Source organism: Balaenoptera ricei, chromosome 19 (genome assembly GCF_028023285.1).
Source record: "Balaenoptera ricei isolate mBalRic1 chromosome 19, mBalRic1.hap2, whole genome shotgun sequence".
NCBI classification, from domain to species: domain Eukaryota; kingdom Metazoa; phylum Chordata; class Mammalia; order Artiodactyla; family Balaenopteridae; genus Balaenoptera; species Balaenoptera ricei.
In genome coordinates, this window is record NC_082657.1 from 49,015,621 (window position 1) to 49,037,195 (window position 21,575).

A 21,575-nucleotide genomic window follows, 5' to 3' on the forward strand; every position below is an offset into this window, starting at 1 on the left:
GGGCGGAAGTGACCCTAGGGCTTCCGGTCAGAGCCGGGGGAGGTGGGCGGTGACTAGAATAGCCTCTTCTGCTTATTTGAGCGGGGCCTAATGCGAGTTCATCACTGCGCCTGTGCGTTTTCTTTTTCCGTTTCCGTCCCCTTAAAGTGGTCCGCCACAGTTGCTAGGCAACTCTAGCCCGTGGGTTACTTTGGTTTGGGGTCGCCTCCGCCGTTGCGGGAGGAGGAAAGAGCCTCCCCAGTCGGCTTTTTGGAGAAAGGGTGGGGGTTGCCGACATCCCTGAAGTGGAGGAGAGGGAGCTGACGTGTACAAATGAGTAAGTATCGTTTTCCCTGGCAGTTGTGGGCCAGGAGTAGCCCAACCACTGGCATCATTAAAAGTATGTCGGACTTCCCTGGTGGCGCAGTGGTTAAGAATCCGCCAGGCAATGCAGGGGACAGGGGTTTAAGCCCTGGTCCGGGAAGATCCCACATGCGCAGAGCAACTAAGCCCGTGCGCCACAACTACTGAGCCTGCGCTCTAGAGCCCGTGCTCCGCAACAAAGGAAGCCACCACCCCAAGGAGAAGCCCACACACCGCAACGAAGAGTAGCCCCTGCTCGCCACAGTTAGAGAAAGCCCGCTCGCAGCAACGAAGACCCAACGCAGCCAAAAATAAAATTTAAAAAAAAGTATGTATGTCGGATATTTGGGGAAAATAAAGACGCGCACCCCAGTGTAAGTAAAAGTCACTCGTCTGTTCACACGCGGAGATAACCTCTGATGGTGTTTGGGGATATTCATTTCTAGTTATTTTTCTATGTGAATATGTCCATGTGTATTATAGTTAGGTTTTGTACAAAAGTGGGATCACGCTTTATATACTGTTGTTTTATAACTTTATAACTTTTTTTTCTTTATCATGAGGATTTTTCAATTATTCATCTCTAACCCGGTATATAATGACAGTGTGCTAGTACGTTGCAGTGGCTATACTATCATTTATTTCCTCAGTCCCCTACTGATGGCTATTTAGGTTGTTTGCAGTTTTTCACCGTTATAAATGTACATTGTTCTTTGTGCATATGTCTATTTATTTACTAGGCATAAATTCTCAGAAGTGGAATTGTTGGTCAAAGAGTATTCAGGTTTCTTTCTAGAAAAGTTTTGCTTCTCTGCATTCCAGCAGGGACTCTGAATGCCTGCCCCTTCACTCACACTCTTGCCGTTATCTTTTAATCTTTGCCAAATTAATGGATTTGAAAATATATCGTTTAACTTGCTTTCCTTTGCTTACTGGTAAAGCTTAACTTTCGCAGTATATTTGTCCATTTTTACCCCTTCTTTTGTGAATTTTCTGTTGGTGTCATTTGCTGTGGACATTTTCTTAGGTATGGTCTCAATTTCCCTCTCCTCTTTCCAACATTTATCCAGTCCCACCCTCTTACACGCTTATCTCCCCACTCCCCGTTGACAGCTTTGCTCTCCCACCACTTCCTCCTCTTTATCAGTAACTTACAGAAGTTGCTGTTTGTTTGAATTCTAGTGGTGGGACAGATCCATCTTTTCTCTGACTTTCCCTTTCGTCAGTAATTTGTTCTGCCACTCCGATTTGAAGAAGTCCCTTCTGGCAATCATCTTCTCTATTTAAAGTATAACCTATTGGGACTTCCCTGGTGGCGCAGTGGTAAAGAATCCACCTGCCAATGCAGGGGACATGGGTTTGAGCCCTGGTCCGGGAAGATTCCACATGCCGTGGAGCAACTAAGCCCGTGCACCACAACTACTGAGCCTGCGCTCTAGAGCCCGCAAGCCACAACTGCTGGAGCCTGCGTGCCTAGAGCTCCTGCTCGGCAACAAGAGAAGCCACCGCAATGAGAAGCCCGCGCACCACAACGAAGAGTAGCCCCTGCTCACCTCAACTAGAGAAAGCCCGTGTGCAGCAAGTGACCCAACACAGCCAAAAATTAATTAATTAATTTAAAAAAATAAAGTGTGACCTGTTACTGGAACAATTTCATTTCCTATGTGAATTTTTAGTAATTCATATCTTAAAATGTGACTTGTCACCAAAAAAAAGAGAGAGAGAAAGAAATCCTCCCTTTTCGTAGCATAAGACACATTTGGGGCTGAATTCAAAATATTAAGTATCTCAATGGAGTCTCTCATGGATGGATCAAAAGTAAAGCTCCTTGATCATAGAGTTTCTCAATCATAAAAGTAGGACTTGTTGCAGTAGAAGGAACACTGGACTAGAAATTTGATGGCGTGGATTCTAGTCCTTTTTTTTTGTAGCTAGAAGTGTAACTATGAGCAAACTAGTCTGAAAATGAGAGGCCCCTTCTATCTCAGTATTTTACTATTTGTTTTGTGTGTGTGTGTGGTTTTTACACACTCTAAATTGATCTGTTTGCCATGTGATGAGGTATACTCAGTAAGACATACACCAAGGATCTTTAAACCAGGACTCATAATAATAAAAATGTCCGTCAATAAAAGACTGTTTAAAAAGGATGGAATGGGCATGAAATAGTATGGCACTGTGACAAAAAATGTGTGAGTTTTCTACACAGAGATACGTGATGGTCTTCCACCCTTCCTGCTTCTCTAGACCGCTCCGGGACAAGGAGGCTTGTTTGCCTCTGCACCTCGCCTGCCCTCTTTGTTCCAGGTGGAGTCAGCCAGTGGGAGCATTAGCAGATCAGAGAGAGGGTGGGAGGAGAGCATCTGCACCCCTTAACTGCAGGCTGACCTCTTATACAGCAGCCCTCTCCATCCAGCAATCTCAGCCACACGGTTCTGGTAACTACTCCCTCCCATGGCTCCTTCAGGCCTGCGGGTGAGAACAGCGCCCTGTCCCGCTGCTACTAGCCCAGGGTCCTGCACTACACCCTGCTGTTTTCCTATACGTTTCCTTAATGAAAGTCTTCAGATTTGAGGATGTCATCTCTTTCCTGCTGGAACACTGACTGAAAGAATACACTCTCTTTTGAGTAAAAAAGGGAGAAAACGTTGGAACATGTTTGTATTTTCTTGTGAATGCATAACAAAACTCTGGAAGATACATGAGATACTAATGAAAGTTGTTACCTTGTAACTACTTACAGGGCACTGGGAACTAAGCCAGTTGAGGGGAGACAATATACCTTTCTATATTGTTTCTTTTTAACTGGTGGACTTACTTGCCACCAGTTTGTGCATTTAGTGTGTTCCTTTTTGTTGTTACTGTGTTGTATGAAACCTTTTTTCCTCTGGAAAAAAAAATATGTATACACATTACCTACTACAAAAATTAAAAATGTTTTAAAATTAGGACTCATGCACTTAATGTCTTTAAACATTTCAACTTTCAGGACTGACAGTGAGGATTGATCTTTGGATTATTTCAGCATGAGCTTCCTGTTACCCAAGCTGAGTAGCAAAAAAGAAGTGGACCAGGCGATAAAAAGTACTGCAGAGAAGGTGCTGGTTCTCAGGTTCGGGAGAGACGAGGATCCTGTCTGTCTGCAACTAGATGATATTGTAAGTGAATTTTTTAAGTAAATGGTTTTTATTAAAAACCTATACATTCTCACTTCCACATCTGCAAAATGATTGAAAGGGAGCAGGCAGGGCCCGGGGATATAGCTGTTCATTTGTTAGCACACTTTCACTAAGAGCCGATCGTGTGCCTGCCCTGAGCTGAACCCCCAAATCTGTGATTGTGCTGAATCTGCCCTGGAAGCCCTTCCCAGTAGCAGCTGCCGAAGCTCAGTTTCACCAACAATTCAGTGGAAGACCAGGAACATTATTAACAAGTCTATGAACATTGTCTTACTCAATGCTCACAGCAGTGGGATAATTGCTATTACTGTTCCCAAGGGGGGAGGTGAATGCCAGGAAGGTCAGGTGACTTCCCACAGGCACAGCACCACTAAATTGCAGAGCTGGGATTTGAACTTTGTTTTCTCTGCCTGCAAATATGCTTTTCGAGTGTGCTGCCTCCAGTGTGTGCCTGATGATAATCTCTGATTTCACATCAAATCTTCACAATCTGATGAGTAGGAAGGGGAGTATGGGACAGAGTTAGTTTATCCTTGTCTCTGTTTATTGTGGAGAGAGACTTACCCAGGACTAAGACCTCACCCACCATTTCTACTGCTGCCACCCTCAGTGTGGATACAGTGTAAGAAACCCCACTTCTGTGGTTAAAAATGAGGGTGTGATGTGTTAATCTGGGGGGAAGGGGCCACAGCATTTTACCCTCAACTACAGAGGGTGTGGAATATCACAGAGGTCAAGAGTATAGACTCTGAAGCCAAGCTGTCCGCGTTCAAATCCTAACCTTACTGCGTACAGCCGTGTGACCAGGGGCATATTACCTGCCTGTACCTCGGTTTCCTCGTCTGTGAAATGGTGACTAGCAGTGCATACCTCATAGGAATGTTGGAAGGATTAAAGGAGCCAACAAGTGTAAAGCACTTAGAACACGTAGCACATAACAAGTGCCATGTAAGTGTTTGCTGTTTTTGTCATAATTATCATCTATGGGGAGATTGGAAGGAAGAGATGTGGGGGAATTCCATTGTCTGTAGTACCTATTTCTGAGTTGTTTTGTTTTTTATTTAAGCGAGTATGGATTTTATAAATCCATAAAAAGTTTATAAAAACTTTTTACAATCAAAAATAGAAGAAAAAAAAAAGAAGCAGAAATATACTCACACAATTTGCCTAGGGCCCTTTCATTACCCTGCCAACAGTGATTCAGACTCTGAATGATAAGGTTACACTGTGTCTAATGTGGAACTCATAGGTTCTTGGCCCGGGAATTTTTTTCAAACAGAAAATTCTGTTCCAGTAAAAAGGTTCACAGAAGAAACATTGCTGCCCTCAAGTTGTAACCCACATCTCTCTCTTCATTTGCAGCTTTCTAAGACCTCTTCTGACTTAAGTAAAATGGCTGCTATATATCTGGTAGACGTGGACCAAACCCCAGTTTATACACACTATTTTGACATCAGTTATATTCCATCTACTGTGTTTTTCTTCAATGGGCAGCATATGAAAGTGGATTATGGGTAAGTTATATTGACATGAAGTTATTACAGTCTTAAAAGTTTCTTTTATCCAGGCAGTTTCAGTAGCTCACCTATTTGCATGTGATGGGGGCTTTGTGAGTCTTATGCTGGTACTGTTTCCTGAGTTGATGCACTCTCTAATTTTTTTATGTGGAACTTTGGTGCAAAATGAGAGTGTTTCCAGTATGAGTGGTGAATTTTAACTTACTAAGTGTGAGAAAATAGTACAGTTTGTGAAGCACTCGCCATCTTTCAGTGTAGAAAATACAGAACAGCTTTTTTAAAAGTTTCCCAGGAATTTTATTTAAAACAAAGTAGGTCATTTGTTCTTAACCTTTTGAAACTCATAGGCTGCATCTATAAAAGAAGTAATCCTTCAGCAAATTAAGACATGCTTTTCTCTTGCCAAGTTTCATGTCTTCTTTCACTCAGAGAATTTTGAAGTCATTCTTCAACAAGGTCTGTCAAGAATAAGTAACATGAGGGACTTCCCTGGTGGTCCAGTGGTTAAGGCTTCGCCTTCCAACGCAGGGGGTGCAGGTTCGATCCCTGGTCAGGGAGCTAAGATCCCACATGCCTCGAGGCCAAAAAATCAAAACATAAAACAGAAGCGATATTGCAACAAATTCAGTAAAGACTTTAAAAATGGTCCACATCAAAAAAAAAAACCTTAAAAAAAAAAAATAATAACATGAAATCTTTAATGCCTTCCCCTCCATCCAGTCGGCATCCCAATACTTATTAATTTTGAACGTATCCGTAATAATCCTATCATTTCTTACTGTGGTCAAGGAGTCCACTCGTCTAGATCTGTGTGCCTGCTTTGTCATCATTTATTTGAAAGTGTATTAAATATAATCTGTTTTAAGTGTTTTATAGCTGTGTATTCTCCTAGAATACAGTTGATATATGTATTAGTTTGGTGAATATTTTCAGAGGGTGATTTATGATACTACTTACCACCTTAAAACGTATACAATTTTTAACCCAGCAATTGCATTTCCAGGAATTTATCTGAAGGAAAATAGTCATGAAAGTGGCCAGAATTGACTACATGGATGCTCATTCATCCCACCATTATTTAGAAAACAAAATACTTAGAAGCTAGATGTCCACAGAAGGATACTAGAAATTAATTTAATATGGTATGGGAGATGCATGTTTAATGACTTTGAAAGAAATATGTTACATGTTCGTTGAAAAAAGCACCTTACAAGATAGTTTACATGATATGATTCCCATGACTTTGAAAAAAAGAAATGCATACACACACACACACACACACACACACACACACACAAGCTTGAAAGGGTATATACCAAAATGTGGCCTCTGGCCTCATTTTTTTTTTTTTCCTAAACCGTTTCTACAGTAAACATACTTGATACTTGAAAAGTAAAAAAAAAAAGGTAATATTGCACCTACCACTCAGAAGTGTAAGTGACTAGAACTCAGAGACAACGACAAGTTAATGGACTTCGCACAGCGTCTAGTCAACAACAGCAACAACAAACTAAGCCCATGCTAACACCCAGGGAATACTACTTGATGATGAGTTGAGAAGTGATTAAATAGGTTTTGAAGCAGAAGCTTTGCACCTGGTAGGGCTTACATGCTCTCCCAGCGGCCCACAGCACTGGTTTTAGTCGTATATCAAATGGGCCCTGTAATCGCAAAGGGAAAATCAGTGTCAGGCTTTGTGTCTAAAGGCTCCCTAATCAGAAGAAAATAACAGAGCTGCTGTTTATTTTGTTTATCCTGAAGGTCTGACAAGTAATTATGAAAAGTTTTGAGCGAGGTTGTTTCTCTCCTATGCTATTTAGGTCTCCAGATCACACTAAGTTCGTGGGAAGTTTCAAAACCAAACAAGACTTCATAGATTTGATTGAAGTAATTTATCGAGGCGCAATGAGGGGAAAACTTATTGTTCAAAGTCCTATTGATCCCAAGAATATTCCCAAATATGACCTCCTCTATCAAGACATTTAGCATTTTCACTACTGTCAAAGTTGAAGAGACAGGCCCATCGTGAAACAGTGCCTGGCGCCAGCTGTGCTGTTTTTCTGGGGTCTTTCGGAAATGAGGTCAGCATCCCGGCGGAGAAGAGGTTTGACATGTACAGAAAATACCGGCCCCCAAGTAGAAGACCACACTGGTGCTGTGACAATTGGGAATGCCCAAGTGTCTACTCCCTGCAGACCTCAGAGCAGTCAAGTCAGCCGTGGTCAGTTTCCCCAGTGTGGTTATTTTAATTTCTCTTTATATTATAGTTTTCTTTATTCTTTAAGATAATAACGAATCCTTCTAAACCTTGGCTAGTACAATTTGATTTAACTATGTTTATTTGATACACAAGTAAAATAGAAAGTCAATTCCCATAAGAGCAAAAATACTGTTTTTCTACCGTATGTGTACACACCCACCCCTTCCATCTTCCTCAGCCTCGCCACTCCTCCACTCGTGTATTTATCTCGTGCTCACCTGTTATTCCAGTTCTTTTGGAATAAATCATTCTTTACTGAGAGCGGGCAAGTTTGTTTTATCTTCGAGCCTTTCTGACTCAGACTTTTAAAGGTATCCTGGCTTGCTCATTTTATCAGCTTTTCTATTATTATATTGCCCAAGAAGTGAGAACTTGAACCTTTACCATCCAGCACCCAATTTGAGCTAAACAAAGAATTAACTACCCTTAGTAAGTAGGAGCTGATCTCCCCCAGAGCTCCATCTCTTTCTGAGGAGAAAACTGTACTTCAAGGACTCAAGACTGGAAAGAGATCTCAGAATTGCTAGAAAGAAGTATCATGTTTATAGGACTTGCCTGTGTTAATAACTTTATGAAGAACTCTCCCAGGGTCCTCTGGCACAGCCTGCCACCACTTGGGCAAGTTCCTGCTCCTCTCAAAACCTCGTGGGGCTAAGGGTACTGACTTTCTAGAATAAGAGAATAGATGCAGAGCCAGAGGGCAGTGTGCCAGGCAGCACGTGACCTGCTTGGCAGCCTTTTGCCACCTTGATGACAGCAACCCAGTTCTGTGCAGGGCAGCACTGTCACTGCAAGTCTGTCCCCCTTTGCCAGGTGCTTCCTGCCCAAGCCTTCTCTGACAAGTGTGGCATCGAAGGAAGGCTGCTGGGCACCTTTGTGGCCTTCATTGATAAAGGAGAGAGCCACTCCAGGAAGGAGACAACAGAACCCTTTCACCACCACCTCCGTCTTCTCCTGGCCCCCACTTCCTGCTTTCATGGTGATCGTGCTGCATGGAACTGCAGCAGCTGTCTTAGGAGCACAAGGCAACCAGCACTGGGCTGAAAAATGAACACGCTGAGAAGAACGGTGAAAAGAGCCTGGGTCCCTGAGAACGATACTGAGCTACTGAGTGCACTCCAGACATGCCTCCCTTAAGACTTCTATGAAAGAATAAAATGTCTTCGCTGCCTGTCACTGTTCATTGGATTTTCTGTCCCTCATAGCCTAAGTCACAGAGCATTTGAGGTGCGGGAAGTGCTCAGATAACAGCAAAACCTCAGAACTTTCATGCGTAAGATTCTCATATCTTCTCTCCTCCTGAGGGCTTTAGGGAATGTTTCTCTGAAGTCCTGGTTTGTGTTTTTGTTCCCATCTTGGCTGCTGTCCATTCCACAAGTATTTATTAAGTACATACTGTGTGCCCCGTCCTGTGCCAGATGCTACATAAAGACAAGTGACTCCTGGATGGAAGAAAGGCTGCTTAGAAGAGACAGTGCCTGAGCCTTAAAGGAGAGTAGGAGGTACTCGTGGAGAAAGGGGAGGGCTTTTCAGGAGAGGGCACCGGGGGAAGAAGGCCCAGGGGCTGGAGATGGCACACATGTTGAGAGGGCTCCACGGAGTCCAGTGTCACTGGAACCCGAGGGGGAGGCCAGGCGGGTGAGAGGTGCCGCTGGGAGGAAGGCAGAGGAGATAAGGGAACTGGGAAAATGCCAGAGGTTTTCTTCTGTGTTCCTCCTGAGGGGTGAGCAGGAGACCCTTAATCAGATTGCTCTTCAAGAAAACTGGGATGGTTTATTCTTTAAGAAAACTTAGTGCTGAAGGTACGATTAGAAGAAATAGGTGCCCCCTGAGAGGCATCATTTCACGTGTTTGTATTTTTCAGTTTCTAGCGATCGTCTCTTCCACACGCTCTAGAATACAGGTCTAAGTCCTTCACTGGCCTATGAGCTGTAACCTGTCGAAAATTATTGATGGATCTGGAGAGTGCATGTGAGGAGACCGTCACAGGGAAGGGCAGAACCTAGTGAGGAATAGTGACATTTTAAGCCATGAGCAGGAGAGGCCCTGTTTTGGGATGACAGGACGGTATATTGGTGAAGGGCCAGCATACTGAATAAAGGCTTATCGCTCACTTAGAACTTTTCTTCTTCAGTTAGAAGAGCTTCATGTGCTGGGTTCTAGAACCTTTTTTCTGGGAAACCCTTAATAACGAGACCCTTATCTTTGTGAAATGAAAGACTCAGATAGCTTGCGTTTGACTCCTGCTAAAGGGTAGGTTTCTTCCAAGTGGGAGAAGCAGCCCCTCCTAAGGAAGAGACTTCTAACTTTACCCGGCCCCAGAATGTTATTACTGATGGGCACTTTAGAGATCATCTGGGTTAAGCCCCCTCATAGGAGAGACCAGGGGACTGATGGGCAGGGAGCTTAAGGAACTTGGCAGATTTGTCGTCGAGCTGTGATTTGGACCCAGCAAGTCCAGAAATCCTGCCTTCATACCATCTTACTTTGCCACCTGAAGCACTGGTGTGTTGGAGCACAAACAACAAAGTACTGTCTGTGTTAAAGCCCTTGTTTTCATGCCACTTGGAGCTAGCGTCTTCCTCACCAGCCTCCACTCTTTCTCCTCCTTTACTCTGAAGAAGCAAAAGGATGCAGTGAAAAGAGCTCGGGATTTGTATTTCGACAGACCTAGGTTCAAGGTTCAGCTTCACTATTTGATAGCTGTGTAACCTTAAGCAAATCACTTAACTTCTCTGAGTCTCTATTTCCTTGTCTGTAAAACAAGGATAACAGTGACCTCTGAGGCCTGCCATTGGATAGGCACTCATTCAGTGATCATGAGCCCCGCAGTGGGGCAGTTTAGGGATTTCCAGTTGCCCTGGGGGTTTTTCTGCCACACTCCCAGTAAACTCCAGAGCACTTGGCTGCTGCCGTCCTATAAATGAGAGAATTTTAAAAGGCCCAAGGCTAAAAACAGCACAGAAATGAGTCAAAGGAAGCTCTTTATTGATCGACTCAGCAATGCAGGGCTGAAACCCATCAGCTTCATACCACGTTTTTGTCCCCTCTGCTTCTGTCCAGTTTTCCCTCGGCCTTTCAGGCAAAGGCTTCCAGCCAGCCTTGCATTAGTTGTCAGCTATGGTTTTCTGAACCCAGTCCAGAATGGAGGACACCTTCACATACACACCATACTCAGCAGTAGCACAGCTCTTGTCAAAGCTCAGGATCCCAGCCGCATACCAGGTGTCGTCAGCCTCATCGTGAATGGCAAAGGCGCTGCCGGCATCGCCATAGCAGGTGTCTTCCTGATACTTGGACAAGCCAGCACAGAAGGTGTGCTCGTTCAGTATCGGCTGCACCCCTACAGGGCTCTTTGGTGTCTTCTTTTCGGGTACTGTGCTGCCTTCGTAGTGCTTTACACACGTGTCTTGGTCAGCCACTGGCAGCATGACGTACTTCAGATGCTCAGTAAAAATGAAGTTGGCATTTCGCCCCCAGCCAGACACATAACCCACACGCCCCACTTCCACATAATCTTTTGAAGGTAGGCAGATGGGCATTACTGTCTCATCAGTGGGCACCTTCTCTCTGAGTTTGATGAGCCCAATGTCTACCTCGGAGTAGTCAGGGTGGAGAAGAACCTTCTCAACCTCCACAAGCTGCTTTTTCCCCACATAGAGTCTTAAAGTAGGAGCAATGTCTTTTGCTTTTGTTTTATTGTCATGACCCAAGAAGAGATTTTTAGCCGTGGTCAGCAACCATTGTTCATTGATCAGCGTGGCCCCTGAGGTGAGATTATTGTGGGAGACCATCTTAGCCTGCCAGGGAAAGCTGCCTTTGGCATCCAGTGAGCCACCAATGATCCTTTGCACCTGAACCACTGGATGCTTGGGCTTTCCGCATGCTGTTGAGGAGAGTAAGAAAATTATGAGCAGAATGTGACCGTCTCCCAGTCTTTCCCGGGGAAAGATAAAACGATCGACTCTTGCTGCTGTCTGAACGATCACTGTTCATTTCTTCAGAGCTAGAAATGTTTACATGCTTTGCCCTTACCTTCTGCTCCTCTTGTTCCCAATGTTTACAGTTTAAAATGATTCTTTTTTTTTTTTTTAATGTTTACATCACTAAAGCAGAGTTCTAGTTCCTGCTTTTCTAACTCACAAAGAAACAAGTAGCCCTGAAGTTTTCAAACTCTGGCTGCTGAACTCTCTGTATTTTTAAACAGTCTGTCACAGCAAGATGTCCACAGTTCCCTTGAATTCACTGTAAGGACAAGGAGCTACCATGATTCATTCTCTCTGAATAAAGAGGGATGTGATATTGTATTTAATGACAGGCAGGTCAGCAGTTCTGCATCCCTAGTAGCAGAAGAGGGTAGGCAAGATCCTCGTGTTCCGAGAGGTTAAAGGAGAGAGCATCAGCTCTTCCTAGTAACAACAGAGTCCTAACCCATCTCCAGCCTCTTGTATCATATTCCCACGGATTAAGGTTTTGTTATGCCCTCCCTTGACCTGTTCTTCTGGAGCTTGCTTTACCCTTGGCCCAGGGCTCTCTAGGTGGGCTATATGTACACACAGAGTTTCCTGATCCTCTGTGGGCAGTGTAGACAGTGGATTCAGTCAATGCCCCACAGGCCAAATGAACAAATCCTTAGTGAACTTTATGGGGAAGTATTACCTGCCTGTGCACTTCTCTGCCCAGCCACCTGTGGTTCTCCCTGGTCCCTCCCCTCGGCTCTTGTGTGCCCAGAGGAAACCACACAGGGAGGATGTGTCTCTAGGACATTTCAATCCCTGCTGGCGCACCAACCCCTCAATACCCACTTTCCGTCTGCTTCCCAGGACCCATGATTTCCTACTTGCTTCACACTCAGGGAGTTGCTCTCCAAGGTCCTTATTTAGCCACTGCTTCTCCCTGTTTAAGGTGTACACTCCTGAAACAAAAAGAAAAAAAATGAGCCAAAAGGGAAATTGTATCTGGACCTAGCGTGGGGAGAGAAGGTATTTAAAGAGCAGAGTCAGAGAAGCAGGAAGGGGGAGGGCAGGGGAGGAGGAGGAAGGGAGGAGCGCTGTGCTAGAAGCTAAGTGTTGGCCACAGTGAAGCCCAGCGGGGCAGAACGACGGTCAAGGTGACCGTGGCGATCATAGTGACCGTGGCAAGGCGGTACGGGGTCGGAATCGGGGTTCAAATCCTGACTCTCCCTGTTACAGGCTACCTGAACTTGGGCAAATTACTCAACCTTTCTGTGCCTCAGTTTCAGCAGCAGCAAAGTGAGAGTAATAACAGTATCTCTTGGGAATCCCCTGGCGGTCCAGTGGTTAGGACTCCGCACTTCCAATGAAGGGAGCAGGGGTTCGATCGCTGGTCGGGGAACTAAGGTCCCACAAGCAGTGCGGGGGCGGCCAAAATAAATAATAGAATCTTTGCGGAGGGGTGTTGTGAGGACCTAGTGAGCAAGTCCGTGTAGAGCACTTAGAACAGTTCCGGGCGTGCAGTGTTCACTAGGTAAGGGCTCCCTGCCGTCATCACCGTCAGCGTCATTTTGTCGACGTAGACGTCCCTCAGGGGCAGGCTACATGGCGTCACCTCCCTCCCCTTAACAAAGGAGGAAACTTGAGGCTGAGAAAAGTTAATTTGCCAAAAGGCCACCGCTACCAGCGACAAAACCCTTGTTAGAATCCAGATCGCCTGGCTCCAGAGAACACGTGCGCTTTCTGGACCGTCACCCTGGCTCCACCCCTTGTGGAGACGGTGGGACGGAGGAGGGCGCGGAGACGTTCGTCCCGGCCTTACCATCTCCAGCGCGTAGTTTGTAGTGGGCTTTACACCGATAGCGAACCAAGTGTTCCAGGTAGCCATTGGGAATCTCGGGGGGCTTTAAGCAGCTGTCATCTGCAAAGAGAAACAGGAAGAGAAGGTTCGTAGTCAGAAGCTGCCCCTAGAGACCCAAAAAGTCAGAGGAGAAGAAGCTGCTTTGCACATCAACCTCCCTCCACCCCAAATGGAAGCCCTGGGGAGGGCAATCTCCCCTTATTTCTGGCTGGCTCCCCAATTTTCTTCATGATACTGAAAGACCAGAGGTTAGGATGAGAAGGAGCAATTGGATCTTCCCCAAGAGCGGGTGCAGGTCTGATGGGGTGAAAGTGGATGCAGCAGTGCTGGGAGGTACAGCTCTTGTCCAAACACAGAGACCTACCTGTGGCAGTTGTGGTCTCATTGCTGATTCCCACCGCGAAAAGCTGCCAGCAGACCAGGAGGGCAAAAACAGCTTGCAGGGCGCTGCAGAGAAGACAGGAGCACACAGCTCGTCTCCCCGCTTCACCACACACACACACACACACACACACACACACACACATACACACACACACACCTCCCATTAGGCAGCCAGAAAAAATAGATATGGAAGTGCTAGGACCTAGAAGCCCTTCACCCACCCACATGCATAGTTTAGCAGCTTCCCAGTCACCCAGGTTCCAGCATGTTCTGTGCTGCTGGGAATTCTACAGAAGCTTCAGAGAAGAACAACCAAGATAGGAAGGCACATGGGGATTGGGCCTCAGTTTCTGGCAGCATTCAGGAAACATTAAATTGTTAATATATGAGCTCTGCAGCAGAGAGAAATCTCACTTGGGCACCCTAAGGTGCTGGGCTACAAGGATACTGCTAATGAAATGTGGATAACTGGAAGATGGGGAAGTGGGGATTTATTATGCTCTTCTCTCTACTTTTTGAAATTTTCCATAATAAGAGGTTTTTTTAAATATATAATTTAAAACACTGATATAGTTTTTTCTATTATTTTATAATTTGACTTCAGGAAATGGTATAGCAAACCCCAGGATTCCAGGTTACCTGGAAGATAACTGGCTCCCTGAAAGGTCGACTGTGCACGTGGGCATCAATGCACAGGCCATACTCACCAGTTAACCATCTCCCTGAAAGATGTCAGCTACTCAAATATTGCTTGGTTAAGTTTCTAGTCTCGTTACTTCAACATTTCAAAAAAATTTTTTTATTTTGTTCAAATCTGAGTGCCTGAATTGTGTCACTCAAATGTGTCACTATTGATCTTTCTTATTATACATTTTTAAAAAGAAAAAAAAAATCTGCTAATAGGCATATTCAAAATGCCAGGGGGAATTCCCTGGTGGGCCAGTGGTTAGGACTCAGCACTCTCATTGCCAAGGGCCCAGGTTCAGTCCCTGGTTGGGGAACTAAGATCCCACAAGCCGTGTGGCATGGCCCAAAAAAGAAAAAAAAATGCCAGGAAGCCTACCACAGGAGCTGCTGGCATCCCCCGTGAAGGTGAAAACTTCATAACCTCAAGGAAAAAGCTATTCCTTAGAGAAAGTCACGTCTCATGGGAAAGACAGCACCATCTGAAAGCATTACCCTTTATGGACACGGAAAAGCAGAGGATTTAACACAGAAAACACTTTATTCACTATAAATTAGCCCATTTGCCTTATTCCTTTGTTATATTTTTGCATCTCCCCTGTAGGCCTCTCCTGTACCTGGGCTGTCATGTAGATAAAAGATATATACAAAGAAGGATGAAATAATCCAGAGGAAAGGGGGGACAGGGCTGAACTGTGGACTCACCTCATCTTTGGTATGTCTGCCTCTGGAAGAGCAGTGCTGTGGGGCACCTTCTGATGCTTTTATGCCTCCGGTGTCTCACTCCACCCCCTTCTCGATTTCGTAATCCCTGTGTCTACACACTTCGGCCTTGCTAATAAGGTCACTCGCATTTTCTGGTAACAAAGCCACAAAAAACATGTCTGTTAAGAGTCGAGCTCTTGCTTCACGCTTGAGTTTCCCCTGGTGTTCTTCATGCTTGAGCCAAAGAAACCTGGCCATGTCATGACCCCATGTAGCTGCCAAAGTGTTTCCCGAAATCAGCCACTGTGCAGGACTGGGGGAGGAACCGTCAATCTGTGTCTCTTTGTTTTGGATGATTTTCAGCACTGAACAGAGCCTCTCTTGGGGTTATTTCAGATCCCTTAGAGACACTCCTGCAACCTGGCTGAGAGAGGGCTCTAAAGTAAGCATGTCCTTTTCAGAATCATTTTCCCCACTCTGTGTTGCCATCTCCTTATTGCTGCAAAGCTCTCCAGCCTGAAATCAGTAAAATGTATTTATTGTATCTTCTCTGATCTCTTTTTCCAAGAAATCACACAAAATTGTTAAAGCTATAGTGTAGACGCAAACTATACTCAATGGCAGTGGTTATCGTGGTTTTATAGTCCAGTAATCAGTCCAAATAGGCAGGTGAGAAAAATAGATGTGCTTTAGTCAGATGTCTGCAGCTGTGTATCCCAAGTACTGTTCAACTGAAATTTAATAACAACTCAATTCATTTATAAAAAACCAGTGGTTCTTAAATTAGAGTGTGCAGAAGAATCCCTTTGGGATATTTAAGGTGGCACTGATGTAATAGCAAAATAACTGGCAACAGCACAAATGTCTATCAATAGGAGAATGGCTAAATAATGTTGGTATATTTGTATAACAGGACATTATACAGCCATGAGAATGAATGAACTATGAAAGAACATGGATAGTGTTATAAACATAATTTTTAAAGAGAACTTCAAGTTTCAGGAGATTATATTAAGAATGATACCACTTTTATAGAGCTCAAAATCAGGCAAACTCAGTAATGGATTCTAAGATATGACACCAAAATCACAAGCAACAAAAGGAAAAATGGATAAATTGAGCTTCATCAAAATTAAAAACGTCTGTGCATCAAAGGATAATATCAAGAAAGTGAAAAGATAATCTATGAACAGGAGAAAATATTTACAAATCATATATCTGATAAGGATTTAATATCCAGAATATATAAAGAACTCTTACAGCAACAAAATAAAAAACAAACAACCCAATTAAACATGGGCAAATGATGTGAATAAACATTTTTCCAAAGAAGATATACAAAAATGGTCAACAAGTACATGAAAAGATGATCAACATTGCTGGAAAATGTCATTAGGGAAATGCAAGTCAGAACCGCAAGACATCACTTTACACCTACAAGTATGACTACAATTACAAGAAAAAAAAAACAATATAATAAGTCTTGGCAAGGATGTGGAGAAATTGGAACTCCCATACATTGCCGGTGGGAATGTAAAATGGAGTAGTATCTGCAAAACGGTATGATGGTTCCTCAAAAAGCTAAACTGGAATTGCCATATGACCCAGCAATTCCGCTTCTAGGTATTTAACCCAAAATAATTGAAAAGGGACTCAAACAGATTCTTTTTTTAAAAAAATTAATTTATTTATTTATTTTTGGCTCTGTTGGGTCTTCGTTGCTGCACGTGCAGGCTTTCTCTAGTTGTGGCGAGCGGGGGCTACTCTTCGTTGCGGTGCATGGGCTTCTCATTGCAGTGGCTTCTCTTGTTGCAGAGCATGGGCTCAGTAGTTGTGGCGCACAGGCTTAGTTGCTCCACAGCATGTGGGATCTTCCTGGACCAGGGCTCAAACCCGTGTCCCCTGCATTGGCAGGTGGATTCTTAACCCCTGTGCCACCAGGGAAGTTCTCAAACAGATTCTTGTATACCGATGTTCATTGCAGCATTATTCACAATATCCAAAAGTAGAAACAACCCAAATGTCCTTCAACAGATTAGTGGATAAAAATACATACAGTGGAATATTATTCACCTATAAGAAGTTCTGATACATGCTGCAACATTAAACTTTGAAAACATTATGCTAAGTGAAAGAAACCAGAAACAAAGAGACAAATATTATGTGGTTCCACTTGTATGACATGTTTAGACAGAAAGTAGAATAGAGGCTCCCTGGGGCCGGGGGAAGGGAGGAAAGGGGAGTTATTGCTTAATGGGTACAGAGTTTCTGCTTGGAATGATGAAAAAGTTTTGCAAACAGTGGTGATGTTTGCACAATGTTGCAAATATAATTAATGCCACTGAGTTGTATACTTTAAAATTGTTAAAATCAGAAATTTCATGTTATATATATTTTATCACAATAAAAAAGTTCAAAAAAAATAAACTTCTTTTTCTTAGCCAAAGAAAACTTTTTAAAAACAAGCAAGACTGAACAATATAATGTATAGGCATAGATGCCAAGAAGACAAAAACTTTATTTTTTAAAATTTTAATAGAACGGAAAACAAAATGTAAAATGTTACCTCTCATAGGGAGGCAGAAGGAAGGCATAACAGAGAAGCACATAGGTAAATATAAACATAAATAAATTATTGTTCTTTATCCACTAAAATCTTCTCTTTATTGTGTTAATGTGGTGAATTACATTGATTGATTTTTGAATGTTAAACCACCCTTGCATTTCTGAAATTAACTTCAATTTCTCATAATGTAGTAGAATTTTTAAATATTGCTGGGTTTCATTTGCTGATTTTTCTAAAGGATTTTTCCATCTAAGTTCATGGTAAATATTGGCCTATGATTTTCCTTTCTTGTAATGTCCTTAACAAGATTTCATATTAAGGTTATGTTGATCTCGTAACACAAGTTGGGGAGTGTTCCTTATTTCTCTATTCCATGAAAGAGCTTATGTAGGATTGACACTATTTCTTCCTTAATTGTTTGGAGGAGTTTGGCAATGAAGGCCTACAGGCCTATAGTTTCCTGTGGGAAAACTTAAAATTTCAGATTGTTTCTTGAATAGATAAGGGACTATTCAGAGTTTCTGTTTTTTCTAGTGGTAGGTTGTGTTTGTCTAGAAATTTACCCATTTCAGCAAAGTTGTCAAATTTATTGGCATAAAGCTGTTTCCACCATTACTCTATTATATTTGTAATATCAGTAGGATTAGTAGTGATGCCCTGTCCTGATATTGGTAATTTGTGGGGGCTTTTTCCCTTTTTTCTTGAAAAATCTTGCTAAGGATTTATCGATTTTATTCATCTTTTCAAAATTCAAACTTTTGCTTTAGTTGATTTTTTTCTATTGTTTGCCTCTTTTTCTTTCAATGATTCCCACTCTTAACTTTATTATTTCCTCTTTTTTTCTTACTTTAATTTTTTAATTTTCTTTTTTGAACTTCTTAAAGCAGAAACTTTTATCAATTTTAACTTTTCATTTCTAATGCATGTATTTAAAACTATATATTTTCCCCTACATGCTGCTTTACCTATATCCCATAAGTTTTCATATAATTTTTATCAATCAGTTTTAAATATTTTCTAATTTCCATTTTATGTCTTATTCATTCCATGATTATTTAAAAGTATGCTGTTTAACTTGCAAACATTTGGAGATTTTAAAATTATTTTTCCACTGTTGATTTCTAGTTTAATTCCACAGTGGTCAGAGAATATACTCCATATGATTTTGATCCTTTGAAATTTATTGAGACTTGCTTTATGGCCTAGCATATGACCTGTTTGGATAAGTGTTCCATGTGTAGTTAAGAAGACAGCAGTTCTTGGGTATAGTGTTCTAAAAGTGTCAATTAGGTCAAGTTTGTTAATTGTGCTGTTCAAGTCTTGTATAGCCTCACTGAGTTGTTTCCTGCTTTTTGTGTTAGTTACTGAAAGAAAGATTATAAATTTGTCTATTTTTTCTTTAAGTTCTGTCATTAGGTACATACAAATTTAGGTTTGTTACATCTTCCTTTTAAGTTGACTCTTTTTTTTTTTTTTTTTTGGCAGCATTGGGTCTTAGTTGTGGCACACGGACTCTCTCATGGAGGCGCACGAGCTCAGTAGTTGTGGTGCGCGGGCTTAGCTGCCCCGCAGCATGTGGGAACCTAGTTCCCCGACCAGGGATCGAACCCACGTCCCCTGCATTGGAAGGCGTATTCTTTACCACTTCACCACCAGGGAAGTCCCTAAGTTGACTCTTTATCGTTATGAAATGTCCTTGTTTATCTCTAGTAATTTTTCTTGCCATAAAGTCTCTTGATCTGATGTTACTCAAGACACACCAACTTTCTTTTGGTTAGTGTTTTCATGGTATATTTTTTCTATCTATTTACCATATAATTGGTATTTGATTTTTTAAATCACTTCTGACAATCTTTGCCTTTTAATTGGAATGTTTTATTTATTTACCTTTAATGTAATTAATAGAATTGGTTTCATCTACCATCGTGCTATTTGTTTTGTATTTAATCCTTAAGTTCTTTTCTCTTTATTTCTCCTTTCCTGCCTTTTTTTCTTCGTATTACTCAGTTTTAAAAAATATCCTCTATTAACATTTTTGGTTATATATTCTTGTATTATTTTTCTAGTGGTTACCCCAAAGATTTCAAGGTATGCATCCTTGACTTATTATAATCTGCTTTAAATTAATGCCTTTACCACTCCCCAAATAATACAAGAACTTTACAATTTAAGTCTCTTTACCTTCTCCCATTCTTTATGCTACATATTATAACTACCATAATCATTTTTTAAAAACAGTTGCTAGCAGGTAGATATGATATAATTTGAAATGTGAGTAAATAGAAGCCAAGAAGACAAATTCACTGTTGTGGAAATTAAAAGGAAGGGATAAAATCAAGAGAATTTTCAGAAAAACAAATTGTAAAACTCAGTGAGTGATCTAATATGAGGAGGGCAAAGGAAAGACAAGGCTTGAAAATGACTCAAGGTTATAACCTTGAGACTCAGGGTCTCAAGGGGATAGATATGAGAAGACTAGGACTGGGATTTTGGGGTGTGTATGGGAAGAGAAAACACTGCGTTCAAGTTTTGAAATGAACGTTATGTAAAATTGGGGTGTGAAGGATGAAGCAGAGGACCAGATTTGGAAATCATCTAAATATATAACAATTTTACTAGAAATTGCATGAGGAATGAGTTTATCAGGGCACCAAATATAAAAGGAGGCATATTCATTCATTCATTCATTCATTCATTCATCAAATATTTATCAAGTGTCTACAATGTGCCTACATGTCCTAAGTGCTGAGGACATAACAGAGAACAAATCAAACAAAACCCCTGCCCTCCTGGAGCTGACATTCTAATGGGAATATAATGGATGATTAGTGGTTGGAGTTAAAAAGACATCATTAATTGAGACAGAGGAGTATGCAGTATATAAGCAGAATCTGTAAAGATGCTGTCCATGAAACCTAGGAGTTGAAGAAAAGCTTGAATAAGGCAGAAATACCGTACTTCAATGGCTCCCAAACTTTGCTGTACTTTAGAGTCTCCTGGGGAGCTTTTAAAAATCCTGATGCCCAGGTCATACCCCATCCCTGTTACATCCGAATGCATGGGTGTAGGCGCCAGGCACCAGCATTTTTTAAAGATAGCCAGGTGATTCCAAATGCAGCAGAGTTTGGGAACCACTGTCATATTTCATCGAATTTAATATGCTATGAATTGTAAGAAAGAGAAAATTCTGCCAATTAAACTCTGACAAAATGCTTAAGATACCATCAATGCAAGATGCATCTCAATTTCAGAAATGTTATAATGGAACAATAATCAGCATCTTAGAATTGATGAGACTCTCTGGTCACAAGTGCATGGGCAGCCATGGAATGAGACCATTGGATTTTCCCAGGAGTGCACATGACTTTAGAACAGAATGATTAGTTGGGTGTTGAATTCAGAACAGCACATGTTGTTCAAAATTTCAGTTCATCTTGATAAGAAAATTAAACAAAGACGTTCCTGCTGTTATGCCTCTTTCTAGGTTATCTCCAAATTTCAGTTCGTCTTGATAAGAAAATTAAACAAAGATGTTCCTGCTGTTATGCCTCTTTCTAGGTTATCTCCCTTTTCCTCAGGGACCAGGAACTACGAAATCCTAGTGTGCCCAGAACATGGACATTGGTTCCCAGAGATACTTCCTTAGTGCCAGCAATTCTCTTTGCAAAAACTGGGCCACTGGCAGACATACAAACAGATATTTTAAGCCTTTTAAAAAGCTTCTCTAAACTAGCACCAACCCTGACACTTTATAAATGAGGAACTTCCAAGTTTCAGACTTCTAAATCAAATATTATCCTCAGACCAGCTTCCTATCAGTAAAGACAGCCAACCAGAGATGGTAAACCCACAGTCTGTCAAAACTTCAAACATAATCTGCCTTCCCCAGGATGAAATTGGTCAGAAGTCAGAGTGTAAGGATCTTAGGATAAGTTTTAAAAACTATATTCCAAAGAGTTCATATAAACTTTCCTCAGTTTCTCCAACTGCATTCATAGGACAGAAAGCAAGGACTTCTTCTAGGTCCCAGGAAACAGGTAGGGGCCAGGTTGGCATTTGTTTTTCACCTTAATCACTACACCCAGCAGTGCCCGACACACACACACACACACACACACACACCA

The 21,575-nt window shown here is 42.2% G+C and overlaps 2 protein-coding genes across 9 annotated transcripts; one reads left to right on the forward strand and one right to left on the reverse strand.

Moving 5' to 3' along the window:
* Positions 1 to 44: 44 nt before the first annotated feature.
* Positions 45 to 19,292, forward strand: TXNL4B (thioredoxin like 4B). Of its 8 annotated transcripts, XM_059904910.1 has the most exons (5): positions 341 to 716; positions 3,368 to 3,500; positions 4,884 to 5,035; positions 17,461 to 17,496; positions 18,937 to 19,292. In XM_059904910.1, the coding sequence occupies exons 1-5, from the start codon at positions 673 to 675 to the stop codon at positions 18,947 to 18,949; spliced, it is 378 nt and encodes a 125-aa protein (XP_059760893.1). In that variant the 5' UTR covers positions 341 to 672; the 3' UTR covers positions 18,950 to 19,292. The 8 variants fall into 8 exon arrangements, with proteins under 8 accessions (XP_059760889.1, XP_059760886.1, XP_059760893.1 ...); XM_059904906.1 differs by lacking the exons at positions 341 to 716; positions 17,461 to 17,496; positions 18,937 to 19,292 and adding exons at positions 45 to 316; positions 8,112 to 8,474; XM_059904903.1 differs by lacking the exons at positions 341 to 716; positions 17,461 to 17,496; positions 18,937 to 19,292 and adding exons at positions 46 to 316; positions 8,112 to 8,474 and having other exon boundaries at positions 3,332 to 3,500.
* On the reverse strand, positions 10,270 to 14,920 carry LOC132353295 (haptoglobin-like). The gene is made up of 5 exons (XM_059904376.1): positions 14,886 to 14,920; positions 13,477 to 13,559; positions 13,074 to 13,172; positions 12,139 to 12,213; positions 10,270 to 11,184 (listed from the first exon to the last, which is right to left on the reverse strand). The coding sequence occupies exons 1-5, from the start codon at positions 14,888 to 14,890 to the stop codon at positions 10,406 to 10,408; spliced, it is 1,041 nt and encodes a 346-aa protein (XP_059760359.1). The 5' UTR covers positions 14,891 to 14,920; the 3' UTR covers positions 10,270 to 10,405.
* Positions 19,293 to 21,575: the final 2,283 nt, after the last annotated feature.

What these genes read in the sequence shown, in the direction of transcription:
- TXNL4B (XM_059904906.1), top strand. Translation starts at nt 3,369, where the DNA reads ATGAGCTTCCTGTTACCCAAGCTGAGTAGCAAAAAAGAAGTGGACCAG. An exon ending in GTCTGCAACTAGATGATATT is followed by an intron (nt 3,501 to 4,883) that starts GTAAGTGAATTT and finishes CTTCATTTGCAG; the next exon opens with CTTTCTAAGACCTCTTCTGA. An exon ending in CATATGAAAGTGGATTATGG is followed by an intron (nt 5,036 to 8,111) that starts GTAAGTTATATT and finishes CCCCTTTGCCAG; the next exon opens with GTGCTTCCTGCCCAAGCCTT.
- LOC132353295 (XM_059904376.1), bottom strand. An exon ending in CAAACTACGCGCTGGAGATG is followed by an intron (nt 12,214 to 13,073) that starts GTAAGGCCGGGA and finishes TTTTTGTTTCAG; the next exon opens with GAGTGTACACCTTAAACAGG. An exon ending in ACTCCCTGAGTGTGAAGCAA is followed by an intron (nt 11,185 to 12,138) that starts GTAGGAAATCAT and finishes TCTCCTCAACAG; the next exon opens with CATGCGGAAAGCCCAAGCAT.